Below are 22423 nucleotides of genomic sequence, written 5' to 3'. Positions count from 1 at the left end.
CTCCCCCCGCCGCCGCCTCCGGCGACCGAACCATTTCGTCTCCGCCGGAGAAACCCGCCGGCGGATGGAGAACCATCAAATACATCATCGGTAATTAATAATCGATCCTGCTATTTTATTAACAACTAATGAACATCTGGATCTTTGATTTGGAATGATGACATATTTAAAGATGTTTTGGATAAATTTAATTGATTAGGCAACGAGACGTTTGAGAAGTTGGCGTACATGAGTTTGATCGCAAACATGACGGTTTATCTGAAGACGAATTACAATTTGGGAGGTGTGGTTCTGCTAAACATCGTCGGAGTCTGGTCGGGATCCTCGAACGTGACGGCCATTCTCGGCGCTTTGGTCGCCGACACGTTCCTCGGGAGGTTCCATACTCTCCTCTTCGGCTCTTTCTTGTCTCTCATCGTAAGTCCCTGAATCCTTATATCGCGATTTCTATCTTACATTACAAGAGACATTTCAGTGATTTCATGGAGTAATGATCGATCGTTTTTTTTTTGTTTCCCAAAAGGGCATGACGCTCATGACTTTAACCGCGGGATTACCGAATCTCCGGCCGCCGGCGTGTTCCTCTCCGCCGGAGTGCTCTCAGCCTGACATGTGGCAGTTCACATTCCTCGGCATTGCCCTAACCTTCACGGCTCTCGGAGCCGGCGGGATCAGGGCCTGCAACATCGCGTTCGGAGCCGACCAATTCGACACCAACACTGAAAAAGGCAGATCTCAGCTCGAGAGTTTCTTCAACTGGTGGTACTTCTCCTTCACCATCGCTCTTGTCTTCGCACTCACTGTCGTTGTCTACGTCCAGACCAATGTCAGTTGGACCCTAGGATTCGCCATCCCCACTGCTTGTTTCGCTGTCGGAATCGTGACCTACCTCTTCGGATACCGTGCTTACGTGCTCGTCAAGCCACAGGGAAGCGTCTTCCTCGACATCCCCAAAGTCCTGGTCGCTGTCCTAAGGAAACGCGAGCTAGACCGGTCTAAACCGTCTACGTTCTACGACCCTTCAGTCACAGGGACCATCGTGAAACTGCCTTACACGGACCGGCTCACGTTCTTCGACAGAGCGGCCTTGATAACGAGCCCTGACGAGTTAGACGACCAAGGCGTGGCCAAGAACAACTGGAAACTCTGCAGTGTTCAACAGGTTGAATCGTTCAAAATGCTCGTGGGGATGTTCCCGGTTTGGTTCTCGGGAATCTTGTTCATAATGTCGATGGATCAACAGAACAATATCGGAATCTTGCAAGCGATTCAGACAAACAACAACGTTGTCGGGACGTTTCGTGTTCCCCCTGCGTGGATGGGACTCTCCTCCATGATCGCTCTCTCCATATGGATTGTGCTCTATGAACGTCTCTGGGTACCACAATCCAAGAAATTCACAGGAAAGAGCAAGAGGCTGAAGATGAAGAACAGATTCGTGGTCGGAATCGTGTTCTCCATCATCTGCCCTCTCGTCGCGGCCGCCGTCGAAATCCACCGCCGGGAGCTTGCCATAAGAAGCGGAGGCTCGTTCCAATCTCCGATGACGATACTATGGCTTTTGCCGCAATTCGCGTTGTCGGGGTTCATCGAAGCCTTCGGGGCGGTGGCTCTGATGGAGTTTCTGACGACGGAGTTACCGGAGAGCATGAGAACTGTGTCGGGAGCGATTTTCTTCCTGAGTCTGTCGATGGCGAGTTACGCGAACTCGGTTCTGGTCAACATCGTTCACGAGTCAACGGATGGGAAAGGCTCGGTTGCGTGGCTGGGAAGTCAAGATCTGAACAGGAACAGGTTGGAGAACTTCTACTATCTCTCCGCAGCCATCGGAGCTGCGAATCTGTTGTACTTTTGTCTCTTCGCTCGCAGGTTTGTGACGAGAAATGGCGGCGGAAACTCGCCGGTTTGAACGTCTCAGGCAAACACTGTATCATTGGAACCATTTTTTGTATTAAAATTGTATGCCACTTAGTTTATACATATATATTCTTTTCATCTCTTATTCATCTCTAATCAGATTAACTTTATTATAACGAATTTAAATATCATGGTTAGTAATTATTAGGTGAAATTATACCATGTACGTTGCTAATGTTACATGTATTGCACAGTGGGCAAAGAAACTTGAAAAGACTCGTAAAATTAAGGGACCAAATGGAATTCATAAAGCTAGTTATATTTGAATGCCAACGGTCCATGTGGAACATTACGTACCATTTCCACCCCCAGTCAAACACCACATGGCAATTAAAAAAAAAAAAAAAAAAAAAAAAAAAAATTGGTTTTATGGGCTCGTCCACGGATTTTGTGGGGAAAATGGAAATGCTGCAACATTGTCTTTTTTCAATGTAATGCGAGTAGAAACGTTGCGATCTTTTGCATTGGATGTTGAAAAATTACGTACATGCAGAAGAACAAATTTAATGAATGTTATCACCCTTTATTAGGGATAAACAGCATAAACCCTATTTATAACCCTCCATCATATCAAACGTTAGTGTGTGTGTGTGTGTGTGTATATATATATGTATATGAAGCAGTGGTGGATGATCATGATTGAGCATATATGTATGTATTGCAAGGAGGAGGTAATCCGCCTCCCGAGGATCAAAAGCTATACGTACACATATACAGTGGCGAATACGAGTATACACATGCGTGAAGCTTTAAACCTCAGGATGCAGATTACCTGATCCTCACCAATACTTGTGTTTAATATGAAACGATTAGAGAGCAATTGTGTTTCGGCTGCTGCTGAGACGTGGAGTGGGGATGGTGGGAACATATAAGGGCTGGTCGTGAAGAAAACAGTGACAAAGTATCATGCTGATTCCAATGGTTTAATTCTTCTTACAGAACATATATACCAGGAAGAGGACAATATCTTGGTTGTCCATCAACTGTTTTTGGGGGGGGGGGGGGTCATGATATATCTTAGGTTTCGTGATAGAGATCGTATATTGTTGTTAATGGGGGTTTTTCCTTTTGATTCCTTTTTATAAAAAAAGAAAAAGAAAAGAAATATATCACAAAATACATTAAAATAGTACATTTAATTTACTGTTTTCTCTTGTTTGAAATCAAGGATTGATTAGCTATGGTCATTTGAAACATTCGTTGCTTTGAAATTAATCGCCCATGAGTTTCTATCAATGGAAACTCATAATGTGTGTGTGTGTGTATATGCATGTATTTCCATTCAAGACCACAAATCAATAAAATCTGAATAGAAAAATAAATAGGTGTTAATTATATGATTAAAAAATGAAATGGCATAAAAAAAAAGAGAGGCGATGCATAATAAAAGTAGGGCTGCGAGATTCCGATCTTTTTCAAGAGCCAATGATGGGGGCTTCGAACATTAGCTTTCACAGAGACAATCATCTCTTTAGATTTTTGTTTTTTTTTGTTTTGACTGCTTTTCTTTGTGACCAAAAAGACATCTTTCCTTTGATAAATAAAATCATATCGATTTATTTATATATACTATATAGCATGCTAATAAACACAGAAGAGAACATCATCATCATCATCATCATCATCATCATCATCATCATCATCATCATCATCATCATCATCATCATCATCATCATCATCATCATCATCATCATTGTAGTTGTTGTTGTTGCTGCGGCGAAAGGGCACCTTCTTTGGTATCAAACTTTTTGTCCTCCAAAAACGCCGAAGTTAATATATTTTATTTGTTCTGCTCTCTCCCATGGGTTCTTCAAAAGACAAAATCCCTTCTTCACTTCACCATTTGTGGTATGGGGATATCAAAAGTGGCCCATGATCCTTCACAAAAAAAAAAACCGGTTTATAGAATTGAACCGGACTAAATCTGAATAAAATCATTTCTTTCTAATTTTAAAAGTTTATAAGTCGGCAAACGAATTTTGGTATATACCAATTCGGATCCAAAACGAGCGAATTCTATCTATAAAACTTGTTTTGTATTTCTTTCAAAACACCCATTTTAGAATTTCATCACTTGTTATCGATTTTGATAGTTAGATCGGACCATTAAATTCTAAAGGATGGAAAACATTCTTAAGTAATAAAATGTAAATTTGCACCAAGACGAACTTAAACGCGAAATAAATATTATAAATTACAATGATTCATTTCCAAGAGATTTTTTTTTTACCTTGGGTAAAATTTTCTCGGAAAATACCTCATATACACAACAAAGGCAATAATACAAGGCCCATCCCATACACAAACCGACATGACAAAAACATTTTTCCGACATATATTTTCATCCTACAAAGTCATGAAGAAGCTGATTACTACTATCACCACCAACAAAGCCCCTGCTCAATTGACGATTTTGCCCTCCGAACCCCACGCCGCCACCGCCGCTGCCGACATACCCATCTCCGCCGATGCCGAGCCCGAACCGCTGAGCAGCGCTAACCGGAAACGGCTCCGTCAACCCGACACCGTTGGTCTGATGATGGAGCCCTAACGTCAACGACACTCCGTTGGTGCTCAAAACGGGGACGTTTTGAGCGCCGTAAGTAAACCCCAAAGCTTCGTTGCCGGAAAATTCGCCGCCGGGAACGTCGTCGTTTCGGGTTCTCCTGGGCGCTGACGTGTGTTGAGGCCTTTGCGCCGCCGCCGAGGAAGAGGATTTCTGAGTTTGTCGCGTCTCGAGCATGTGTATCTCCTCCACCATTGGCTTCCATAACCTAACTCGTGCGTTTATGAACCAGTTTGATACCTAATTCCGTACCAATACAAATACATTTAAAAAATTGTATATATATATAGTGGCTAATGACAGAAAGAAAAAAGAAAAAAAAACAGGAAGAGAGAAGAGAGATGGGGGACCTGGTTTCTTGATAGACCTGTCTGTTTAGCCAACATGAGTTTGTCCGTATCAGTCGGGTATCTGCAACCACCCAACAAAATCACAATGTCTTTATCCATATAGAATCTACGTATGAACATGTCCAAAACATTTGACAAGTCCCATCTCAATAATACGTCCAAATAACATTCATATCAATGCCCAGAGAGATACGTTCTTGCACTTCCCCACTCAATTATTTCCAAATCTGCTTGTAACTTGACGAATAATAGTATATGGTACACGCGTGACCCTCTGCTGCGTATATTTACGACAATACCCTAATACGTTCGACGTGAAAGGAGGAAGTCACTTACGGGTGCAAGAAGTGGTCGAAGAGCCAAGCCCTGAGGACAGTCACGGCACGTTCAGGAAGACCACGGTGCGGCTTCCACACGGGCGGGTGGTGGTTAGAGAAACCGAGCCTGTGACCCAAATCATTACCGAACCTCAAAGACTCGAACTTTTCAGAGTTCATGACGACATGATCACCTTGTTGTTGTTGCGCCTTGTTTGTGAACTGAAGCTGGTCAGTGATGGCGTTCTTCAGGCACTTGAAATGCTTCGACAACGCCTTTAACGCCAAGCTCGCGAAAGGAGCCGCATTCCCGAGCCCCGCCACGCACTCGAACGATTCTATGACGGCTAGAAGCTGCTCATAGTACTGCTTGTACCGCTTGTACACCTTCAATGTGATAGAAGAGAGTGAGATTGCGAGAACAAGTTGAATGATCATAATGATAACATTATGACAAGTTGTAACATGCTTGTATAAAAATCAGTTGTACATCTTGTCAATGCAAACAACACTAAGCTTTAATTAGATTCATCTAAAAATGTACATCGATCGGTCCAAAACGGTTTGAACTCTACCAAGACAGAATCTTGTACCATTTCAGTAACCGGTAGATACTAACTTGCACCAATTTCCGCATTCTTAGTTAAATAGATTCATCTAAAATTAACATCGATCGGTCCAAACCGTTCATTTCTCCTACTTACCATATGGTTATATGATTTAAAAAAAACATATATTTGTAATGGTGTATATATACTTCTTTCCGTAGGCATAATTTATTAAAAAAAAATATGATATACATCGGAATATAATTAAATTATCCCTTATCTGATAAAAACTTTCAAGTTTCTAACTTTGCAACGAATACTTTAAATATATATTTGGTGCATATATTCCCTTCATAGACCAGCTTTTTCCGCAAAAGAAGAGAATTCTCTTACCGCCACACTAAGTTTATATCCCTCAAAAACAAGAATCTAGTTCACAAAAATAGATCAATAGCCAAGGAAAGCTACATTTAAAGCAATACACATCAGATTCTTACACTATATGGTATATAATGTTTCCACTTTTCTGAAATTATATCTTATGAAGAAAGGGCGGAAAGGGCTTGTATGCAACGATATATCACATATATTTATGTGGGAACTCAATTCATATCTTTTGTCTTTATAATATATATATATATATATATATATATATGCTTAGCGAAAGGATTAATCAATGTCCCACGCCTCGCTTCATGCAAACGGCACAAGCAACGCTTAATTAGAATGTGATACATAGAGCATGATGAGTAAAATAAAATATTCAAAGGGCATATTTTTAATGGCTCGTAAGTTTCAATTTTCCAAGGAAGATCTTTATGAGACATATCAGTAATCACACATAAACTATCTCCAACGTCTAAGGTTTAAATTTTTAACTGCCTCCATGTCTCAGAAGTATGGACCAAAATTCTTGTTACCAACGATCGAATTATATGATTACGGTAACATCCCAACAATTACAATATCATTAACACCCTTTGTTTGTTGGGAGAGTTTTGTATATATACCTCGTCGAGCATGGAGATGAGCTTGGATCTCTTCTTGCTACTCTCTCCTCCACCGGAACTCGCGGCGAGATTATCCACCGTTGGATCAAACATCGGCGATGAATCTTCGTCTTCGATTCTGTCGGAGTAAATCCCACGGCCCACATTGCAAAACTCCTCCAGCAACTGCTGAGCTGGCTTCAAGAACCTCGACCCCTTCAAGATCGAAGCGTAGCCTGTGAACGGCCCGAGTGGGCCCAACGGCCCCGATCCCCTCGACCCGGCGGATCCTCCGCCGCCGGGGACGACAACCTCGTACCCGGTCCCGAACCTGTGGAGATCGTTATTGCTGTTGTTGTTGTCTTGGTCGTGCGCGTGGTGAGAGGCCAAAGATAGGGACAGAGGTTCGGGCTTGAAGACGAGAACGTTTCCACCACTGAAGGCCTGGTCGCAGGCTCTGTCTCCGCCGTGGACGGCGGCGGCGGAAGAAGACGGCGACCCGGCGACGGAGGCTCCGCCGAGAAAGCCCATGAAGTTGCCAAGGGCGTGGGGCTCTCCGGCGGCGGAGGAGAATAAATCGGTGTCGATGAGAGGGAATATTGCGGCGGAGGAAGGAGGAGGGTGAAAGTGGAAGTCGGTGTGATCGAGAGAAGGGTTCTGAGAGTGAGAGAGAATTCGAAGTTTGTCTCGACGGCTCTGTTGTGGGATATGGTAGGGTTCGAAAGCATCCGCCATGGATGCCCAGAGGTTGAAGAAGAAAAAAGATGACTCCTTTAGAGAGAGAAAGTGTAACAGTGAAGGGATATGGTGATGGTGAAACGAGAGGTTACGGCAGAGAGAGAGAGAGAGAGAGAGTTTGCTTGCTTGCTTAGGTTTCTTTTTGAAGCACGATAGAGATACACACGAAATTGCAAACAGAAGATCTCAGTTAAAGACCGGCTGCTTTTCTTTTCTATATATATATATGTTCCATGTTTATCTTTCATTATACTCGCTTACCACGCTTCAAAAACGTAATCTAAAACATACACTCTCAAATGACAGAAAGTAGGCCAAATTTTAGAAGGATCAATACATAGAGATATCTAGAATTGGAGTTTTCAGGATTTTAATTTATTTAATTTTGTCGTAATTAGTATTTCAATGACGTTTCAAGCTATAGGACTTACTTTAAAAATAAAATAAAATAGGTAAATAGGTTATACAGAAATATATAACATATGTATGAATTCACAACACATAATATTCGGTGAATGAGAATAAGTCTTTTGTTAATTGTGAGATGCATCCTCTTGTGCGAAAATTCATTTCCGAATTTTATTTATTTATTTTTGCAATGGACAATCTATACATAAAATGATGATTAAAAAAAATCTTTACTTTTGGCGAGGAGAAAAGAAAAAGGAAAGAAGGGCACGGGGAAACCGGAAGGAGGCGACCGGCTATAGCCGGTAAGACTTTTGTGTACCGTCGATATGTTCTTTGGTTTCAGATGTCACTGTCTCTCCCCTCACAATTCTAGTTTTTGTCGTTTTGTTACATAAGTGGTGCACCTCTCTAAATCCCTAAGAGTTTTCTACTTAATAATTAAGATTTAGGCATCCACGTCTGTAATAATTGTAGTTCTGTTCTCTAAATTATTTACAAATATAATTTTAAACGATGTAACAAGTTATAAATATTATATATAGATTTGGCCCGTGTATTGCAATCCCATGAACGAGTAGGAGTCATAGAGAATACGTTGGTCTAAATCTAATGTATATGATTGTAATTTGCGTTTACTTATTATATTTTCAAAATACAATCGATCATATATATTACAAAATATGTTCAAAAAAAAATTATCGGATCACTAATATTATAATAAAAAATATCAATTTGATTTTATGTAATTTTATTGATATTAGAAGCGTTTGATCCGATACAATGAATAAAACTATAAAAGACATAATGCAAAAAATAGCAAAATCCCTATTTAGTAAATAACCAGACTCGACTGTGCTGTAATTATCGTGTTTCATGCAATCATGAAGAGAAGATGTATATTTGCATGAGGAATATATGTTACGTAAATTTAAAACAAATCGCGGTATTTATAGTGTTTTTACTGTGTAAAAAAGGACCCTTTCCTCTTTTGGGCAGAGGACCACACGATCATTTGAAAAAGATCCAAAGCACTCCATTAAAGGCTCACAGTAAAATTAAAAAAAGGTTAAATTCATTATTATCTATTCGCGTTATAACACCACTCTTTGACGTAACCGATCGAATAATTTGAATTCTATTAAATATAAGAAAAACGCAGATATACCATGACTGAATCCAAAATTCCTCTTAATCTCGGACATCAAAACTCATACCCATATGTATATAACCTTAAAACATCTTATAAAATCAACATTGCTAACTATAATTATTTGCGTGATATTCATTATATCACAAAAAAATCTAGAAATTTATTAATAAATATAACTCATTAATGCATATAATCATATGATATAAATGAAATATCGTGAAAAATGATTTGCATCATTAATGTAAAGTTGGGAGACCACTACGAAATATCAAAGTTATCATCTCACACCAACACAAAAAATTTTAAGTGTTTTATCATCACTCGCACATATCATGGAAAATATTTTCCAAAAGATCACTCATCCTAAAACTATTCCAAAACGAACATGCTTAATTTTGAGATTTTTTCGAGATGATGAACCAAAAAGATAGACACATATGAGTAGCTCAATCAATTACTTTCATTTATTTTTTATTGTGTACTTTCGTATCTACACAGTTTTCGAATCTCTGTCATTCTAATATGTTCGATTTATCTCTATACTCCTATCCAAAAACTTGATCAGGAACTGTCCATTGTCTGTGCCTCTCGCACATGTCATCACTCCCCGCCCTCCTACCCGGACTATCACAATTATTGTGTTGGATTATGGCCGAACAAGTGAGTTTATATATCTCTTTTTTCACTTACGAAAACAAAGTTTAATTATGATCATTTTAGACAAATGGCTTAATTACGGCATTTTTTATACGCAAATGATTAAGTATACGTGTATGTATCTACAGACTGCTGAGGTTTGTGGAAGTTAATTAAATGACCACGGCTAAAAATTAAAATCGATTTTCCGCATTTCAATAGATATAACTTTATCAATATAAACTTAATCTGAAAAAATATATTTTTAAAAATAAATAATATCGTAAACTTAAAATCAAATCCGAATTATGATAAAGATATATGATTATTAAAAAAATGTAATTTCTATAAAATTAAAATCAATAAAGTAAAAAAAAAAATCACCAAATCAGAATATAATCGAAATCCTACGCCGTGCGTACCTTAGATTACAATTTATAAGTACTGATCTTCTAAACTACAGGCATCGGGGGTGCTTAGGAATCGACGTCGTCATGCTAACGTCGTTTAGCTTTTTAAGTAATTAAATTAAATAAAAAAAAATCTGACGTTTGATTTTCTGAACGCAAATCTTTTGCTGAGAAAGACCCACTGGAGTTTGCCGTCAACTGATGTAACGGCGTTTTCTCGTTATTCAAAACTCCGTACATCTCATCATTCATTATATCATCTTCCACTCGCGAGTGAACCTTTTTTTTTTTTTTTTTTGTTAACGGGCGAGTGAACTTATTACAATAGGAGTCATCAACACCAATGTTAATTACACAATAGTTATATAAAATAATTGAATAATTTTATTTGTATCAATTATTCTACATATGATCAATAAGGTTATCTTTTGGTTGGTGACAGGCAATAATACTAAGAAAATGAGTGGGAACGTTATATGTTTTGACATGTCTTACGAAAATTCTAAAATATGAGATTTAATTTAACGGCGAAAAATAAAAGCGACAAAATTTAACCTAGGGGTGGCCATTTCGGGTTTCGGTTCGGTTTTCGGTTCGGTTATTTCGAATTCGATTATTTCGGTTATAAGAAAATCATACCCAAACGGTTATACAGATTTATTTGGTTCGGTTCGGTTCGGTTTTGGTTCGGTTTTTGCATAATAAAATTATAACCAAGCGGTTAAATTTTTCGGTTTATTCGGTTCGGTTTAGATCGGTTCGGTTCGGTTATGATATATATTTTTAAAAAAGAATATTAATACTATGCAAACTTCAAAATATCTATCCAAATAAATCCATAAAATAATTAGTCCTTCAAAAAAATTACAAAAAATCTAAAAATTTTTAATAATTAGGTTAAAAGTTAAAAATATTAAATTTTATGGTTTATTAGGTGAAACACATAAGGTACAAATAAACTACCAAAAAATAACACTAATAATAATAAGAGTAAAAATTAAAATATTAAAAAAACCCTAATAACCGTTCAATTAACCGCGGTTATTCGGTTATTAACCGAACCGAACTGAATCCGAACGGTTATTCAACTTCTTCAACTGTTCGGTTATTAAGCAAATAATCGAACCGAACCGAACCGAACCGCCTTATTCGATTCGGTTCGGTTACTCAGTTAATAACCGAAATGGCCACCCCTAATTTAACCATTATATATTTATACACCAAAATAAAAAAACAAGAAAAATATGGAAATGGAAAGCAGGAATTTATAGTAGCAATACTATTTATCGGTAGACGGAAAATAAGTAAAAAAAAGAGAGAGAGAGAGAACACATCAGTCAAATCGATGCTTTTATATCATATTGACAAATAACATATATATATATATATATATATTAAATTTATGAGAAATGGCAATTTTGGAAACCCAAATGATAATTCGGTAAAAAAAATGCCAAACGAGTTCCCCACATGTCGACAAGTATATTATGTTATGTAACATCAAATCAGTATATAGTTTTCCAAAGTCCATTTTTTTTTGGGGTCTCAGAACGTTTAAGATCATTCATTAATTTCCTTTTAGTTCATAATACTTTTGGGAATATAAAAAATGTTTGTAAAAATATGGGAGTGTATATATATATATATTAAAGGAATTTAAAAAATATATATAAAATATTAGGAAAAACAAGCATAGGGGGGGAGTGGAGGGAGGCCCACATAAACGCAGGATGACTGTGATGGCGTCACCTCTTTAGTTGCGTGACTCCTGGGCGCTCCTCTGTCTCTCTCCCTCTCTGCTTTTTTCCTCCTCTTTATTTAATTTTTTTTACATATTTACCCAATATATATATATATATAATATATAAAAAAAATTCTGATAAAATTCCGTAAGAATTAGAAAATTAAACGAACTGTGGAATTAATGAAAAGGGTGAGCTTCAAGAGAATGATTCAACGGTGGCAGCTGCGGAATCCGCTATTGGGTTAGCCATTTTCGTTAAATATATGTATTTTTTGAAAGATTTGTGGAGGATTTACATATTACTAGTAAAAATTCCAACATATTTTTCCATACCGGCACCAGTGGTCTAGTGGTAGAATAGTACCCTGCCACGGTACAGACCCGGGTTCGATTCCCGGCTGGTGCAAAAGTTTTTCTTTTTTGAAATTTACCTTTAATACATTGGGCCTTTATAATAAACGTTATTGGGCCACACCTTCCAGCTTGCACCCATTTTGAAGGTGAAACCTCCCTCTTTTTTCGCCCTCAGGCAGCTTTTAAATGCTTTTTTTTTTTTTCTATTAGTTATTTTCTTTAATTCGCAGGGTAAATTTATTATTATTATTATTATTATAGTTTGCTGATATGAAAGTGTATTTTAATCTTTTCTTGAATGCGTTTATTTATATTCATCAAATCACAAACGTTATATTTTGCATTAAAAGCTTTTGTGGTATACATGGAGAAATTTTAATTTTACGTGTAGATATAATTTTATATGGAAAAAACGACATAATTGTTAGAGGAGAAGATAGTTTAAATATTGACATTAATGATATAAAAGGTGTGCATTTGTCTAATCATATATACATTTGATCGGTAATAATAGGCTGTAGACTATAGACTCTCTCTGAATTTGTTATGATTAGGAATAAATAATGTTTAAGAACAAATCATTAAATTAATCAATAAAGTACCAACATAGAGGAAGCAAGTTTCCGACCACCTTCGATCTTTGCCTTGAGACAAAGAAGCTTGAGATCCAGACAAACTCTACATATAAACATTGCACAGATCTCATTGCCGATCCTCTTCAAAAGCTTGGGGTTTAATTAATTACTATATAATATACAATTATCCATTAAAAGTAGTATGAAATATATGTACACGCACATACACATATATAAACTATTTATTTGTTTTTCACCAACATATAAAATTTATTTGAATAAAAAAAAACATTTTATGACCCAAATTTGGGTTCGAGTAACTCGTAAGGTTCATTAAAAGTAGGTTTTTTTTAACCTAAGCACTAATGGCTTCTGCAAGTGATGTAAACAATCAAGAATTTATATTCTTAAACTATGCTTCATTCGATTTTAATCAATCTAATACTATAAAATATGCATGAAAATGCATATATGCATTATTAATTTTTTTTTGGGAACAAAGTATTCACTCGCAATCACTCCATATCATATACAAGTGCAAAATGAATAATTTACGGTTATGATCTCTCTCTAACAATATATATATATACAAGTCACCATCACGATTGCGCGTGTATTCATACATACATACATACATACATACATACATACATACATACATACATACATACATACATACATACATACATACATACATACATACATACATACATACATACATACATACATACATACATACATACATACATACATACATACATACATACATACATACATACGTGAATTTAAAATAGAAATCGTGTGACCAATTTTATAATGAGTTCACGTGTACACCCATATGATTCCTCCGGCCAGCCCGACAATCCCATGGAAGAACACAACATCTTCTGGCAAAACCCTCCTTATTTTAATACAACATTTTCCCGGAATCCAAACACTCGGAAATTTCCATCTGACACCCACTGAGAAAATTAATCCGAGAAATTACTCTATAAATCCGACTCCTTTTTTCCCCATAAACCGAACATAATAATAACCCAAGAAGCAGCACAAACGAAGAAGAAAACAAAAACAAAAGCTGTTGCATAATCCAGAAAACAAGAACCAAATGGCTCATCAGCAACTTCTTGCTCTATGCTTCTTGCTAACGTGCGCCGCCGTGGCCGCATCATCATTGGCCGAGTCCATGCCGCCGCTGGCTGTGGCGAGGAAGATCGGAGGTCACTTGCCGAGCCAAGAAGGGAAGGCGCCAGCGCCGGCGGAAGAGGCGGAGGTGCGGAGGAGCCACCACCACTCCACGGTGGACCGGTCGGTCGCCGGCGGCGGAGTGATCCTGGGCGGCTTGGCTACGACGTTTCTGGTGGCCGTGTTCTGTTACATTAGAGCTACGAGGAAACACAGTGCCCGTAACGATGATACAGTTAACGTCACTCCTGCCTCCTCGTCGACCGTTTAATTTTTTTTTTCTTCATAGTTAAAAGTTTTTGTAAAGTGGTCAAATTTATGTTATTGTAAATTTTTGTTTACCGTTATCATAGAGATTATCGGTATATCTAATAGCATTTTCGATTACCAAAGAGATTATGGATTTTCGTTTAGGAAAAAAAAAAAAAAGAGATTATGGATTTTTCCGTCTTAGCGTTAACATATATTAAAGTTTTGGGGGTGGTCAATGATGGCTAGAAATCAAATGAGCTCACATTTTTTCTTAGGCCCATTAGAAACGGGCTTTATCGGGCCCAAGCATAGCATCCAAAAGAGAAGGGGAGATATTATCTTTGATGAATATTCAATATATAATGACGTTACTTTTCATGATCATATATAAATAAATAAAATAGCGAAGTTAGTCTTGTAATTGCGAGAAAATGGGAAAATTGTAAACTTTTATAAAAAAAATTAAATAAATATTTCAACTATAAAATTTCTAAATAAATACTTAAATTTTTTAAAACTTCTATATAAATACCAAAATTTTAAAAATCTATCAAATAAAACTAAAATTTATTAATGACTTTGAATTTATAACGAAAACTTTCGATAATTGATGATTTAGTATCAACGGATATTGTTTTATTTGATAATTTTTTAGAAATTTTGGTATTTATATAGAAATTTTAAATATTTCATATATTTATTTAAGAATTTTATAGTTTATATATTTATTTAAAAATTTTATAAAATTTTATTTATTTATATACTATTTTCCGGGAAAAAAAAATTGAATCTCGAAGCGGAAAAAGATACATTGTATTTGTATCGTAATGGATTCAGTTGAACTCTGAGTGGGACCCTTCGGACCGAAGCACGTGCTTCTTCTTCTGGTCGGTCACACTTCCCTTGTCCCATGCATTGCACCTATTAATGATCAGTCCGTTTTCTCAATTGATACATATCACGTTAATAATAGATTGAATAATTGTTTTTATTATTTATTGCTAATTACATAATTTTATATAAAGGTTATATTTTTTAAAATAAAATTACGAAATTTATGCAAAATGGAAATATATATATATATATATTTTAAATTCAATCTATCTGTAATTTCTAAACAGAACCGCATTATCTATTCACCACATATGATAAAATAACCGCATGATTTTGATCTGAATATCTCATACATTAACAAGATTCACTCTTTTCGTACGAAAAGAATTTGATAAAGATCGTTTTGAATTCAATATATTCCACATCTTTTATTTTATCCCAACGAACTTTGACCTTCCCTTTGGTTCGTTAATTATCCACTCGGTGTACTCGTGTCGTCCCACGTTTCCTCCCGTTATTCCACGTGGCACTCTGTTTAAGCTGACATCTCGACAGAAGCCTAGTGAACCACTCATTTTAAAAATAATACATGGTGAATATTGGAAAATACAATAATACGATTCGATATTCTTTTTATTTTATTTCATAGAAAAATTTATCATAAACATGGTTTTACCATGCGAAAATAATTGGAGGATTCTCTTCCTAGTTGGTCATAGAAAACCAAGTGAAAGAAAAAGGAGATGATTCTCTTCAAATATATTTCATACTATTTTTTTGTTATATATTATGGTAAAGTGAAATATACTATTTTTTTTTTATAAGAAACATAATTTTGGAGAATTACAATATCTCACCAAAGCTCGAGGGACGGCATATATATATATATATATATATATATGTACATGTTGAAGAGGAATCAGAAAGGCTTGAAAGAAACCCGATATGTATGTTTTGATACTTTTTTTTCTCTTCTTTTTTGCTTTAATTAACCACCCGAAAATAATATTAATTAAAAACAATATTATATAAAATTAAATGCTTGGAGGTTGACGGTTTTGTGCCGAAAAACTGACACAAAATAAAAAAAAAGGTAACAAAGTAATATTTTAACCTTCGATTATATAGCATTAATTAATTGTATATTGGTAAATCACCCAACGATCTTTCCTCTATAAATCGTCGAGTCGGACCGACCGCCTTTTCCCCTTCCGATTTCCATCTCTATTCGTGTCTTCGATTACATACACAGATATAACATATACACACACGCATACGCCCTCATAGGTGTGTGTATAGATTGCTCGTTCTCTGGGTTTAGCTGAAAAGAGAGGTTTTACAGAGAGAGAGAGAGAGAGAGTGCGATCATGGAGGGAAAGAAGAATTCGTCTTCGTTAACGACTGAGCTGTTTGGTTCCCGAGAAAATTCTTCTTCTTCTTCTTCTTCTTCTTCTTCGTCTTCGGGGATTTTTGGGTCGATTTTCGCTCCTCCATCGAAGGTAATCGCTACACCATGAGGAATCGATTTTCTTTTATTTTTTCCTCTTAGACTTGACAAATTTGCAGAATGCGTTGATGATTACGAACACACCAATTACTTTTGCTTGATTGTGTTTAAACCTTGATTTCAATTTAGTGCCCTCCGTTCCGTTTTGATTGTTTCGATTCTGGAATTGTTCTAGAAATTCGAAATTTCGTCCCTTTTGGTTTGTTTATACTTTAAATAGAGCTGATGGATACAGAATTAGGGTTTACAAATCGGAAGTAATTAGAAATCTGAATTCGATCGTCTGGTGCTGCGAAATCGAATTTCCCGAGCAAGGGTTTCTGAATTTTTGGAATACTTTATGCAAATTCTGGATTTTATTTGAAAAAGAGCGAATCTTTGACCTCCTCACCCTGAGCTGTTGAAGAACCCTTTGATACGTGGCTTGGAGCACAAGTCTGTGATAGGGCAATACCGATTGTTTCTACTTCAGTTTATTTCTTCAAACAAATTCCGACATTATGTTTCACCATTCTTTGCACGCAATCCAACTTATTTGCGGCAAAGCTCCAATTTTTATATCTATGGTCTGTTCTTGTTTTGTTATGTTAATTTGGATGGCAAATGTTTTGATTCTGTGTGGTTCTCAGGCTTTGGGAGGGGGATCTCTCCGACCAGAACCGGCGACCGGTGGTTGGAACAATAAAACTGCTGATTCCGGTAAGATAATCTTGTCTAATTCATCAAGTTTTGGACTCAGAGAAGTGTGTTCTTCGTTTCTCGTTATCGAAGTTTGCAACTTTTTATTCATGGATACGATCATTTTCTGCGTGTTTCAGGCGATAGCGGTAGGAGTAAGGAACAGAAGAATCAGGACAGGGGTTCGATCTATCAAGAGCAGAGCGTGCAACCGTGCCACCTGAGCTCATCGATCTATTACGGAGGTCAGGATGATTATGCTCTGCCTCAGAGTGTCACTGGTTCGAGCATGAACTCTGTGGTAAATACACATCGAGTTACTATTCTAATCGCCTAACTAGAGCTCTCTTTGAAATCTTTCCATGCTTGCCGATGATCATTTTGTATGAATCTGGTCACGATATCGATTTTGTTTTTCGGGGATGTGTTTGCTGCAGTACAAGAAAGGCGGGGGAGAAGATGATTCTGGAAGTGCCTCAAGAGGAAACTGGTGGCAAGGTATCATAGAACCCCTCCCCCCCCCCACCATTTTCCATTTCTGGAAGATTTCTTTTTTTGCGGTTCATTCTTCTTCTGTTTCTAACGTGTTGGCCATCTCGAAAATTCCTTTGTTGGCAGGATCTCTCTATTACTAAAGATCTTGCTGGCAAATGTTATACTCTACAAGAACAAGGCAATGATCCCGTCACCCCATTCATCGATATCTTAAGCAGACTTGGATTCCTTCTTTGGGAACGTGGAAACGGTATCTTGATCTTTGATCGGTTTGGTGTTGGCTGGCTTGCAGGTACATAGGAACATAGGTAGCAGAAAGATCAGTCTTTTTTTCTTTTTAACTTGCTTATATCCAGATCTGCAACAAATCAGATGGTGGCTGGAAAAAAGGGGAAAACATCGCCGGAGATTCGGCTTTGTCATTGTTGTGTGGCTCAGCCAGCCGGTCCGACTAAATTTCCTCCCATATGAACGAACCGAACCGATGATGTTTTCTTACAAACTCTTATAGATTCCCTGTTGTCTCTTTTCAGTTTCTATGTATAAATAAGAACATTTCGGATTCTGGTACTTTAATTTTCATGTTCCTGAAATTCTGGTTATCTCCGGTTAACATGGATGGTTGGTTAATGTCGTTGGTATCGATAAAACCCATATATGAACGTAATTGTTTTTAACCAACTTTTGAGGAGACCAAAGGTGAGATTCTGGGTTTGTCCCAAGTGGGCTGTCCTGAAGATTCCATTGGGTTCTGATTCTGAGCAACGTCGAATTTCGACTCTTTGAATTTCAATCTTTTTAGGGTCTGTAGGATTCCTTTGATGATTCCCACTTTATAAATCCAAATTCCAATACCCTTTTCGCTGCTCTATGAAAAAGTTTCATGCTTTGTTACTGTAAATATAAGATCACATTAACATTAAGAAAAAGATTGTACATATCACGCCTTTTCTTTTTCTCTCAAGGAAAAAAGGGATACAAAGAAAGACATACTACCGAACACAGTCTCATCTAACTATAACAGATTTCCAATTATTACAAAACCTAAACTGCTGAACTGAGCTCAGATCCCTGGATCGAGACTCGACACTTTCACTGATTTCTTCATGCATTTTTCGAGTGAGTATCTATCGTTTCGACCCGACGATGAACAGCTCGATATCAAGCCCGTGCCCTTCGATTTTGGATCGGCCGTGAGATAATCTGTCAAGACCTTATTAACGGTGATACTGTGTGGCTTCATGGACCTATCCACCTTTGCTGGAGAATAGCTCGGCGTTGCGTAGGCCGAGATGGGCAATGCAACGGTGTCACCCATTGTCGGGAGCTGATCCGAATGACTGGTCAGGTCATCCACGAAGAGAAGGTCATCGATACGGGCCACTAAGTTGAATGCCAAGCTCTCTAGAACTCTTGAATAACTCTCCAGAATCGATTTCCCGATATCCTGAATGAAGGAAAGAAACAAAAAGAACCCGGAAATTCATATAATCTCGAAGGAAAACAGGTATGATGGGTAATGGTGCTTTTGCGAGAGGGTGAGACCTTGTTGTACTGGATTTTGCTCATGTCTAATGCTGTCTGGGGGAGACCAGGGAACCGTTGTTTCAGAGAAAGCAAGAGGCTTTCGGCTCGGTCTGCCAGTAATTCTCGCTTTTCTGCATCAACCATCAGGTCTTTCACCATTTCCCATGAAGACCTCGAGCTTGACCAGGAATTTGTGTTTGCTAGTCTGGAATTCGTTCTTTTGCCGCGCCATACGTAGATTGATTCCTCGACCCTGTTGGCTATCTCTATCGCTTGGTGTTCAGAAGATAAGTCGAGGCAATCAAGAAGGCATTCGGGAGAGAACTGCTCCGATGAAATGTATCTGTATATCAGATCACCCAGGCAGGCTCTTCCGTTCTGAGGAGAACAAAATCACAACTTTGTTAACTTGAATTCCTTTCCATTTATCATTAATCGCGATATAGAAATTTAGAAAAGATATGTTCGGGATTACATATATAATTTACCCGTGGGAGAGAGTCGAGGTATGAGTCAGGAATCTCCATATCGGTGAGAGTGATACTGTTGATGGCCATTGCGGCTTTCAATATCTGGTTGGTGCAATCCCGTTTATGCTGCAACTGCTTTCTCGAGTTTTCTTGCAGGCCGCCTGGAGGAACCCTTGGAACCGGTAGCCACCATTTCTCCTCCTGCCTCTGAAGGGCTCGTTTGAAAGACCTGTCTGTTGACTCGGGTTCCGAAATTCCTTGGTCAACATACCAGAACTCTGTGTTCTCAAAACCATCTAATATCTCCTGGAAGATAAGATAAGACGAAAAGTTAAGAACTTTCGCTCTCCGTAAATTTTCTGGGTCTGGTAGAAAATAGGAAACTGGGAAAATTAAGAAAGGTCACGTATTCTTACGAGAAGCATATTATCTAGCTTGCGAAGGGCGGGAAGGTTGACATAAAGATCAGATCTTGGTCTGCACGTCATTATCTACAAAGATGATCTCTGAAGTTAAACCAGAAGAATATCGAGATTCTCGAGCGGTGATCTAAAGATCTGAGCTTTTCTATTCTCAATCAAGAAGTGGAAACCAATTCAGTTGTTTCCAAGAACCTAAACCTATCGAATTCTGCATTGGCTATCAGCCTATCAGAATAGGAACCGAATCACAGGAAATCTTTTAAGAGATTGTAGCTCATTTACCTCAAGTTTACTTCCATCGGGAAATGTCTGCCACGTTGGTATCATCTCTACAATGTGATCGCTTACACACAGAAGCCATTCCATCTCTCTTCTCCACATGACTTTCTTTTCCAGAGGTAGAGGTTCTAACCTCCACAGTTGCCCGAACAATGTAGCTTTTCGATGATTCAATCGAACAAAAAATGAAGAAACCAAATCAGAACAAACTGTTCATGCTAACGTTAGTAGAAGTAATCATGGGCTTGATTCACATACCACAAAGATTTGTGATGGCATTGGAGATGGCTAAAGCTGAACAGACTCCATTTCCACAACCGGACATATCCTCCCCAAGAAGCAACTTTGAAAATCTTTCCTTCATCATCTCAATCTCTATGCAACCACCGGAAAAAGAAAAGAAAGAACAAGCCCTTCAAATTAACAGCGCAAAGGCATCTATTTCAGGAAAGGAAATGGCCAAAGCTATGAACTTTTACAAGCAATGAGTTCGAACTTGTTTCATTGAGGAATAAAAACGAACACTTTATGGGGACGTTTCAGACAAAAGGGCCCAACCTGAAACTGACTGTTGTTTCTCCAATTTCCCGCTATCCGAATGAATCTTCTTCTCTCCGTCTCCATTTTTCACAGACCAAACGGAGGAAACCGGAGAAGACGTTGAATCCTCCGTGCTGCTAGGGCTTTGTTCCTCCTGTCTGGTAGTTTCCGACACCAGAAAATCTGAGCTGCAACTGCTTTCTCGGCCTTTCTCTTCGACTTGTCCCATGTTTTTCTCCTCGGCTTCTTCCCCTTTCCCCTCAAATTCAGCCACTTTCTCCGGCGAATCACCGAAGGCTGAATTGGTGTTCATCACTACAGAGCAGGATTCGTCAACATCACCGCTCATGCGAGACCAGTTGCTAAACTTGGTTCGGTCGTAAAGATTCCTCACCCGGAAACCCAATGCGGTAATAGGGTTCGGGTAATCGGATCCTCCTTGCTTCTCCTTCTTCGCAAATGAAAACGAAAGTCCTCTCCGATGCTGTTTCAACTGGGTACAGACATTGCTTCCTCTGAAACTGAAAGCTCTGTCTTGTTGCCCCATGATAACGACGACGATGATGTCGATGGCGCAACCATTTCTGTGGGTTCTTTCTGTTTGGCAGCTCGGAAAATAAGTAAGGAAATGGAGAGAGAAAATTTCTGGTTGGGGGGGTGAATGATTACTGAGCCCCGCTCTATAACGTGAAATGGAACGTTGAAGGAGCCTCTCTCTGGGATTATTGCGCTTGATCATGCAGCGTTTATGATCCTTCGAAATTTTTTACCCTTTTTTAATTTTCTCGGAGGAAAAAGGATTTTCTCAGCGAAGAAAATTGCAGTCTCGTTGTGTACGTGACTCTCTCTCCCCCGCTTCCGCTTAGATTTAAACAAGAGCTAATTATTATTATTATTATTTAATGAATTAATTAATGTAAGTTCTTTATTTAAATAAAATACAGTTACCATAAAGCCAATGTTGCTTTGGGAAATCGTGCAAATTTTCTTCATCATTATCGTTCGAAGTTGTGTCTTGATAGTCTTCTTAGTTACAAAAGTAGAAAATGAATTATCATCATAAAACCAAACGTTAATAAGGTAGAAAAAATGAGTAATTTACGCGTAATATTCGATTTACAGTTAGCTTCTTAAATAGAAATAAATAAATTGTGTTCATTTTGGGTAATATAATGTCGTGTATGTAATAGTAGAAAATGTTCGGATTAAAATCACACACAATGAAAATGCCCTAAGCCTCCTCAAGGTTATATATATATAAGCATTAAAATATCCAAACAAATAAATAAAAAAAATGCGATTCTTCACCTTATTTTTTGTTTTTTTCACATTTTATTTTTTGGAAGAAAAAAAATGACAGGAAAAATTTGGGCTTGACAAAAAGGATAGATGGGCTCTTAGTGACCACAGACAGTTTTTGGTGGAATCCAAAGGATAAGTGGAAAGTGATGTATTTGTCTTTGGTACAGCCTAACCGGAAATCCAACGGTCACACTTCGGTTTAATATCATTTTCTCAAATTAAACCAA

The 22423-nt window shown here is 37.8% G+C and overlaps 5 protein-coding genes and 1 non-coding gene across 7 annotated transcripts in view; 4 read left to right on the top strand and 2 right to left on the bottom strand.

Annotated features, from left to right (window-relative positions):
* LOC104816244 (protein NRT1/ PTR FAMILY 2.8-like) overlaps positions 1–2002 on the top strand; it is a 2129-nt gene extending 127 nt beyond the window's left edge. The window contains exons 2-4 of the mRNA XM_010544963.1: positions 14–90; positions 200–417; positions 524–2002. Of these exons, the coding sequence (XP_010543265.1) occupies positions 14–90; positions 200–417; positions 524–1909 (1681 nt within the window). The 3' untranslated portion in view covers positions 1910–2002. The remainder of the gene's footprint in view (positions 1–13; positions 91–199; positions 418–523) is intronic.
* Positions 2003–4086: 2084 nt separating this feature from the next.
* On the bottom strand, positions 4087–7602 carry LOC104816243 (BEL1-like homeodomain protein 9). The gene is made up of 4 exons (XM_010544962.1): positions 6709–7602; positions 5170–5537; positions 4834–4894; positions 4087–4723 (listed from the first exon to the last, which is right to left on the bottom strand). Exons 1-4 carry the CDS (start codon positions 7420–7422, stop codon positions 4259–4261), a joined length of 1608 nt encoding a protein of 535 aa, XP_010543264.1. The 5' UTR covers positions 7423–7602; the 3' UTR covers positions 4087–4258.
* A 4509-nt stretch (positions 7603–12111) lies between these two features.
* On the top strand, positions 12112–12182 carry TRNAG-GCC. Its single transcript has one exon. It is a non-coding gene; the product is annotated as a tRNA-Gly (tRNA).
* A 1631-nt stretch (positions 12183–13813) lies between these two features.
* LOC104816660 lies at positions 13814–14161 on the top strand. Its single transcript, XM_010545590.1, has one exon. The coding sequence runs from the start codon at positions 13814–13816 to the stop codon at positions 14159–14161; it is 348 nt and encodes a 115-aa protein (XP_010543892.1).
* A 1956-nt stretch (positions 14162–16117) lies between these two features.
* On the top strand, positions 16118–18286 carry LOC104816242 (E3 ubiquitin-protein ligase RLIM-like). Of its 2 annotated transcripts, XM_010544961.2 has the most exons (6): positions 16118–16475; positions 17113–17182; positions 17302–17462; positions 17599–17659; positions 17780–17834; positions 17949–18286. In XM_010544961.2, the coding sequence occupies exons 1-5, from the start codon at positions 16344–16346 to the stop codon at positions 17794–17796; spliced, it is 441 nt and encodes a 146-aa protein (XP_010543263.1). In that variant the 5' UTR covers positions 16118–16343; the 3' UTR covers positions 17797–17834; positions 17949–18286. The 2 variants fall into 2 exon arrangements, with proteins under 2 accessions (XP_010543263.1, XP_010543262.1); XM_010544960.2 differs by having other exon boundaries at positions 16124–16475; positions 17780–18286.
* Positions 18287–18547: 261 nt separating this feature from the next.
* LOC104816241 (rop guanine nucleotide exchange factor 7) lies at positions 18548–21737 on the bottom strand. Its single transcript, XM_010544958.2, has 7 exons — positions 20913–21737; positions 20613–20729; positions 20358–20512; positions 20070–20144; positions 19672–19959; positions 19202–19561; positions 18548–19103 (listed from the first exon to the last, which is right to left on the bottom strand). The coding sequence occupies exons 1-7, from the start codon at positions 21631–21633 to the stop codon at positions 18720–18722; spliced, it is 2100 nt and encodes a 699-aa protein (XP_010543260.1). The 5' UTR covers positions 21634–21737; the 3' UTR covers positions 18548–18719.
* Between the last annotated feature and the right edge of the window lie 686 nt (positions 21738–22423).

Source organism: Tarenaya hassleriana, unplaced genomic scaffold, assembly GCF_000463585.1.
Source record: "Tarenaya hassleriana unplaced genomic scaffold, ASM46358v1 Cleome25, whole genome shotgun sequence".
In the NCBI taxonomy this organism is placed as follows: domain Eukaryota; kingdom Viridiplantae; phylum Streptophyta; class Magnoliopsida; order Brassicales; family Cleomaceae; genus Tarenaya; species Tarenaya hassleriana.
Note: the sequence above shows the minus strand (reverse complement) of the source record. Positions and strands in the feature narration are given on the sequence as shown.

Excerpts from the sequence above, each read along its gene's own strand:
- LOC104816243 (XM_010544962.1), bottom strand. The coding sequence starts at position 7,422 with ATGGCGGATGCTTTCGAACCCTACCATATCCCACAACAGAGCCGTCGA. Across the intron at positions 4,895-5,169 it reads TTCGACCACTTCTTGCACCC|ATACCCGACTGATACGGACA; the intron begins GTAAGTGACTTC and ends GGGTGGTTGCAG. Across the intron at positions 4,724-4,833 it reads CAGGTCTATCAAGAAACCAG|GTATCAAACTGGTTCATAAA; the intron begins GTCCCCCATCTC and ends GTACGGAATTAG.
- LOC104816660 (XM_010545590.1), top strand. The coding sequence starts at position 13,814 with ATGGCTCATCAGCAACTTCTTGCTCTATGCTTCTTGCTAACGTGCGCC.
- LOC104816242 (XM_010544961.2), top strand. The coding sequence starts at position 16,344 with ATGGAGGGAAAGAAGAATTCGTCTTCGTTAACGACTGAGCTGTTTGGT. Across the intron at positions 16,476-17,112 it reads TTTTCGCTCCTCCATCGAAG|GCTTTGGGAGGGGGATCTCT; the intron begins GTAATCGCTACA and ends TGTGGTTCTCAG. Across the intron at positions 17,183-17,301 it reads CAATAAAACTGCTGATTCCG|GCGATAGCGGTAGGAGTAAG; the intron begins GTAAGATAATCT and ends TGCGTGTTTCAG.
- LOC104816241 (XM_010544958.2), bottom strand. The coding sequence starts at position 21,633 with ATGATCAAGCGCAATAATCCCAGAGAGAGGCTCCTTCAACGTTCCATT. Across the intron at positions 20,730-20,912 it reads GAAACAACAGTCAGTTTCAG|AGATTGAGATGATGAAGGAA; the intron begins GTTGGGCCCTTT and ends GTGGTTGCATAG. Across the intron at positions 19,960-20,069 it reads AGCTAGATAATATGCTTCTC|GAGATATTAGATGGTTTTGA; the intron begins GTAAGAATACGT and ends CTTATCTTCCAG.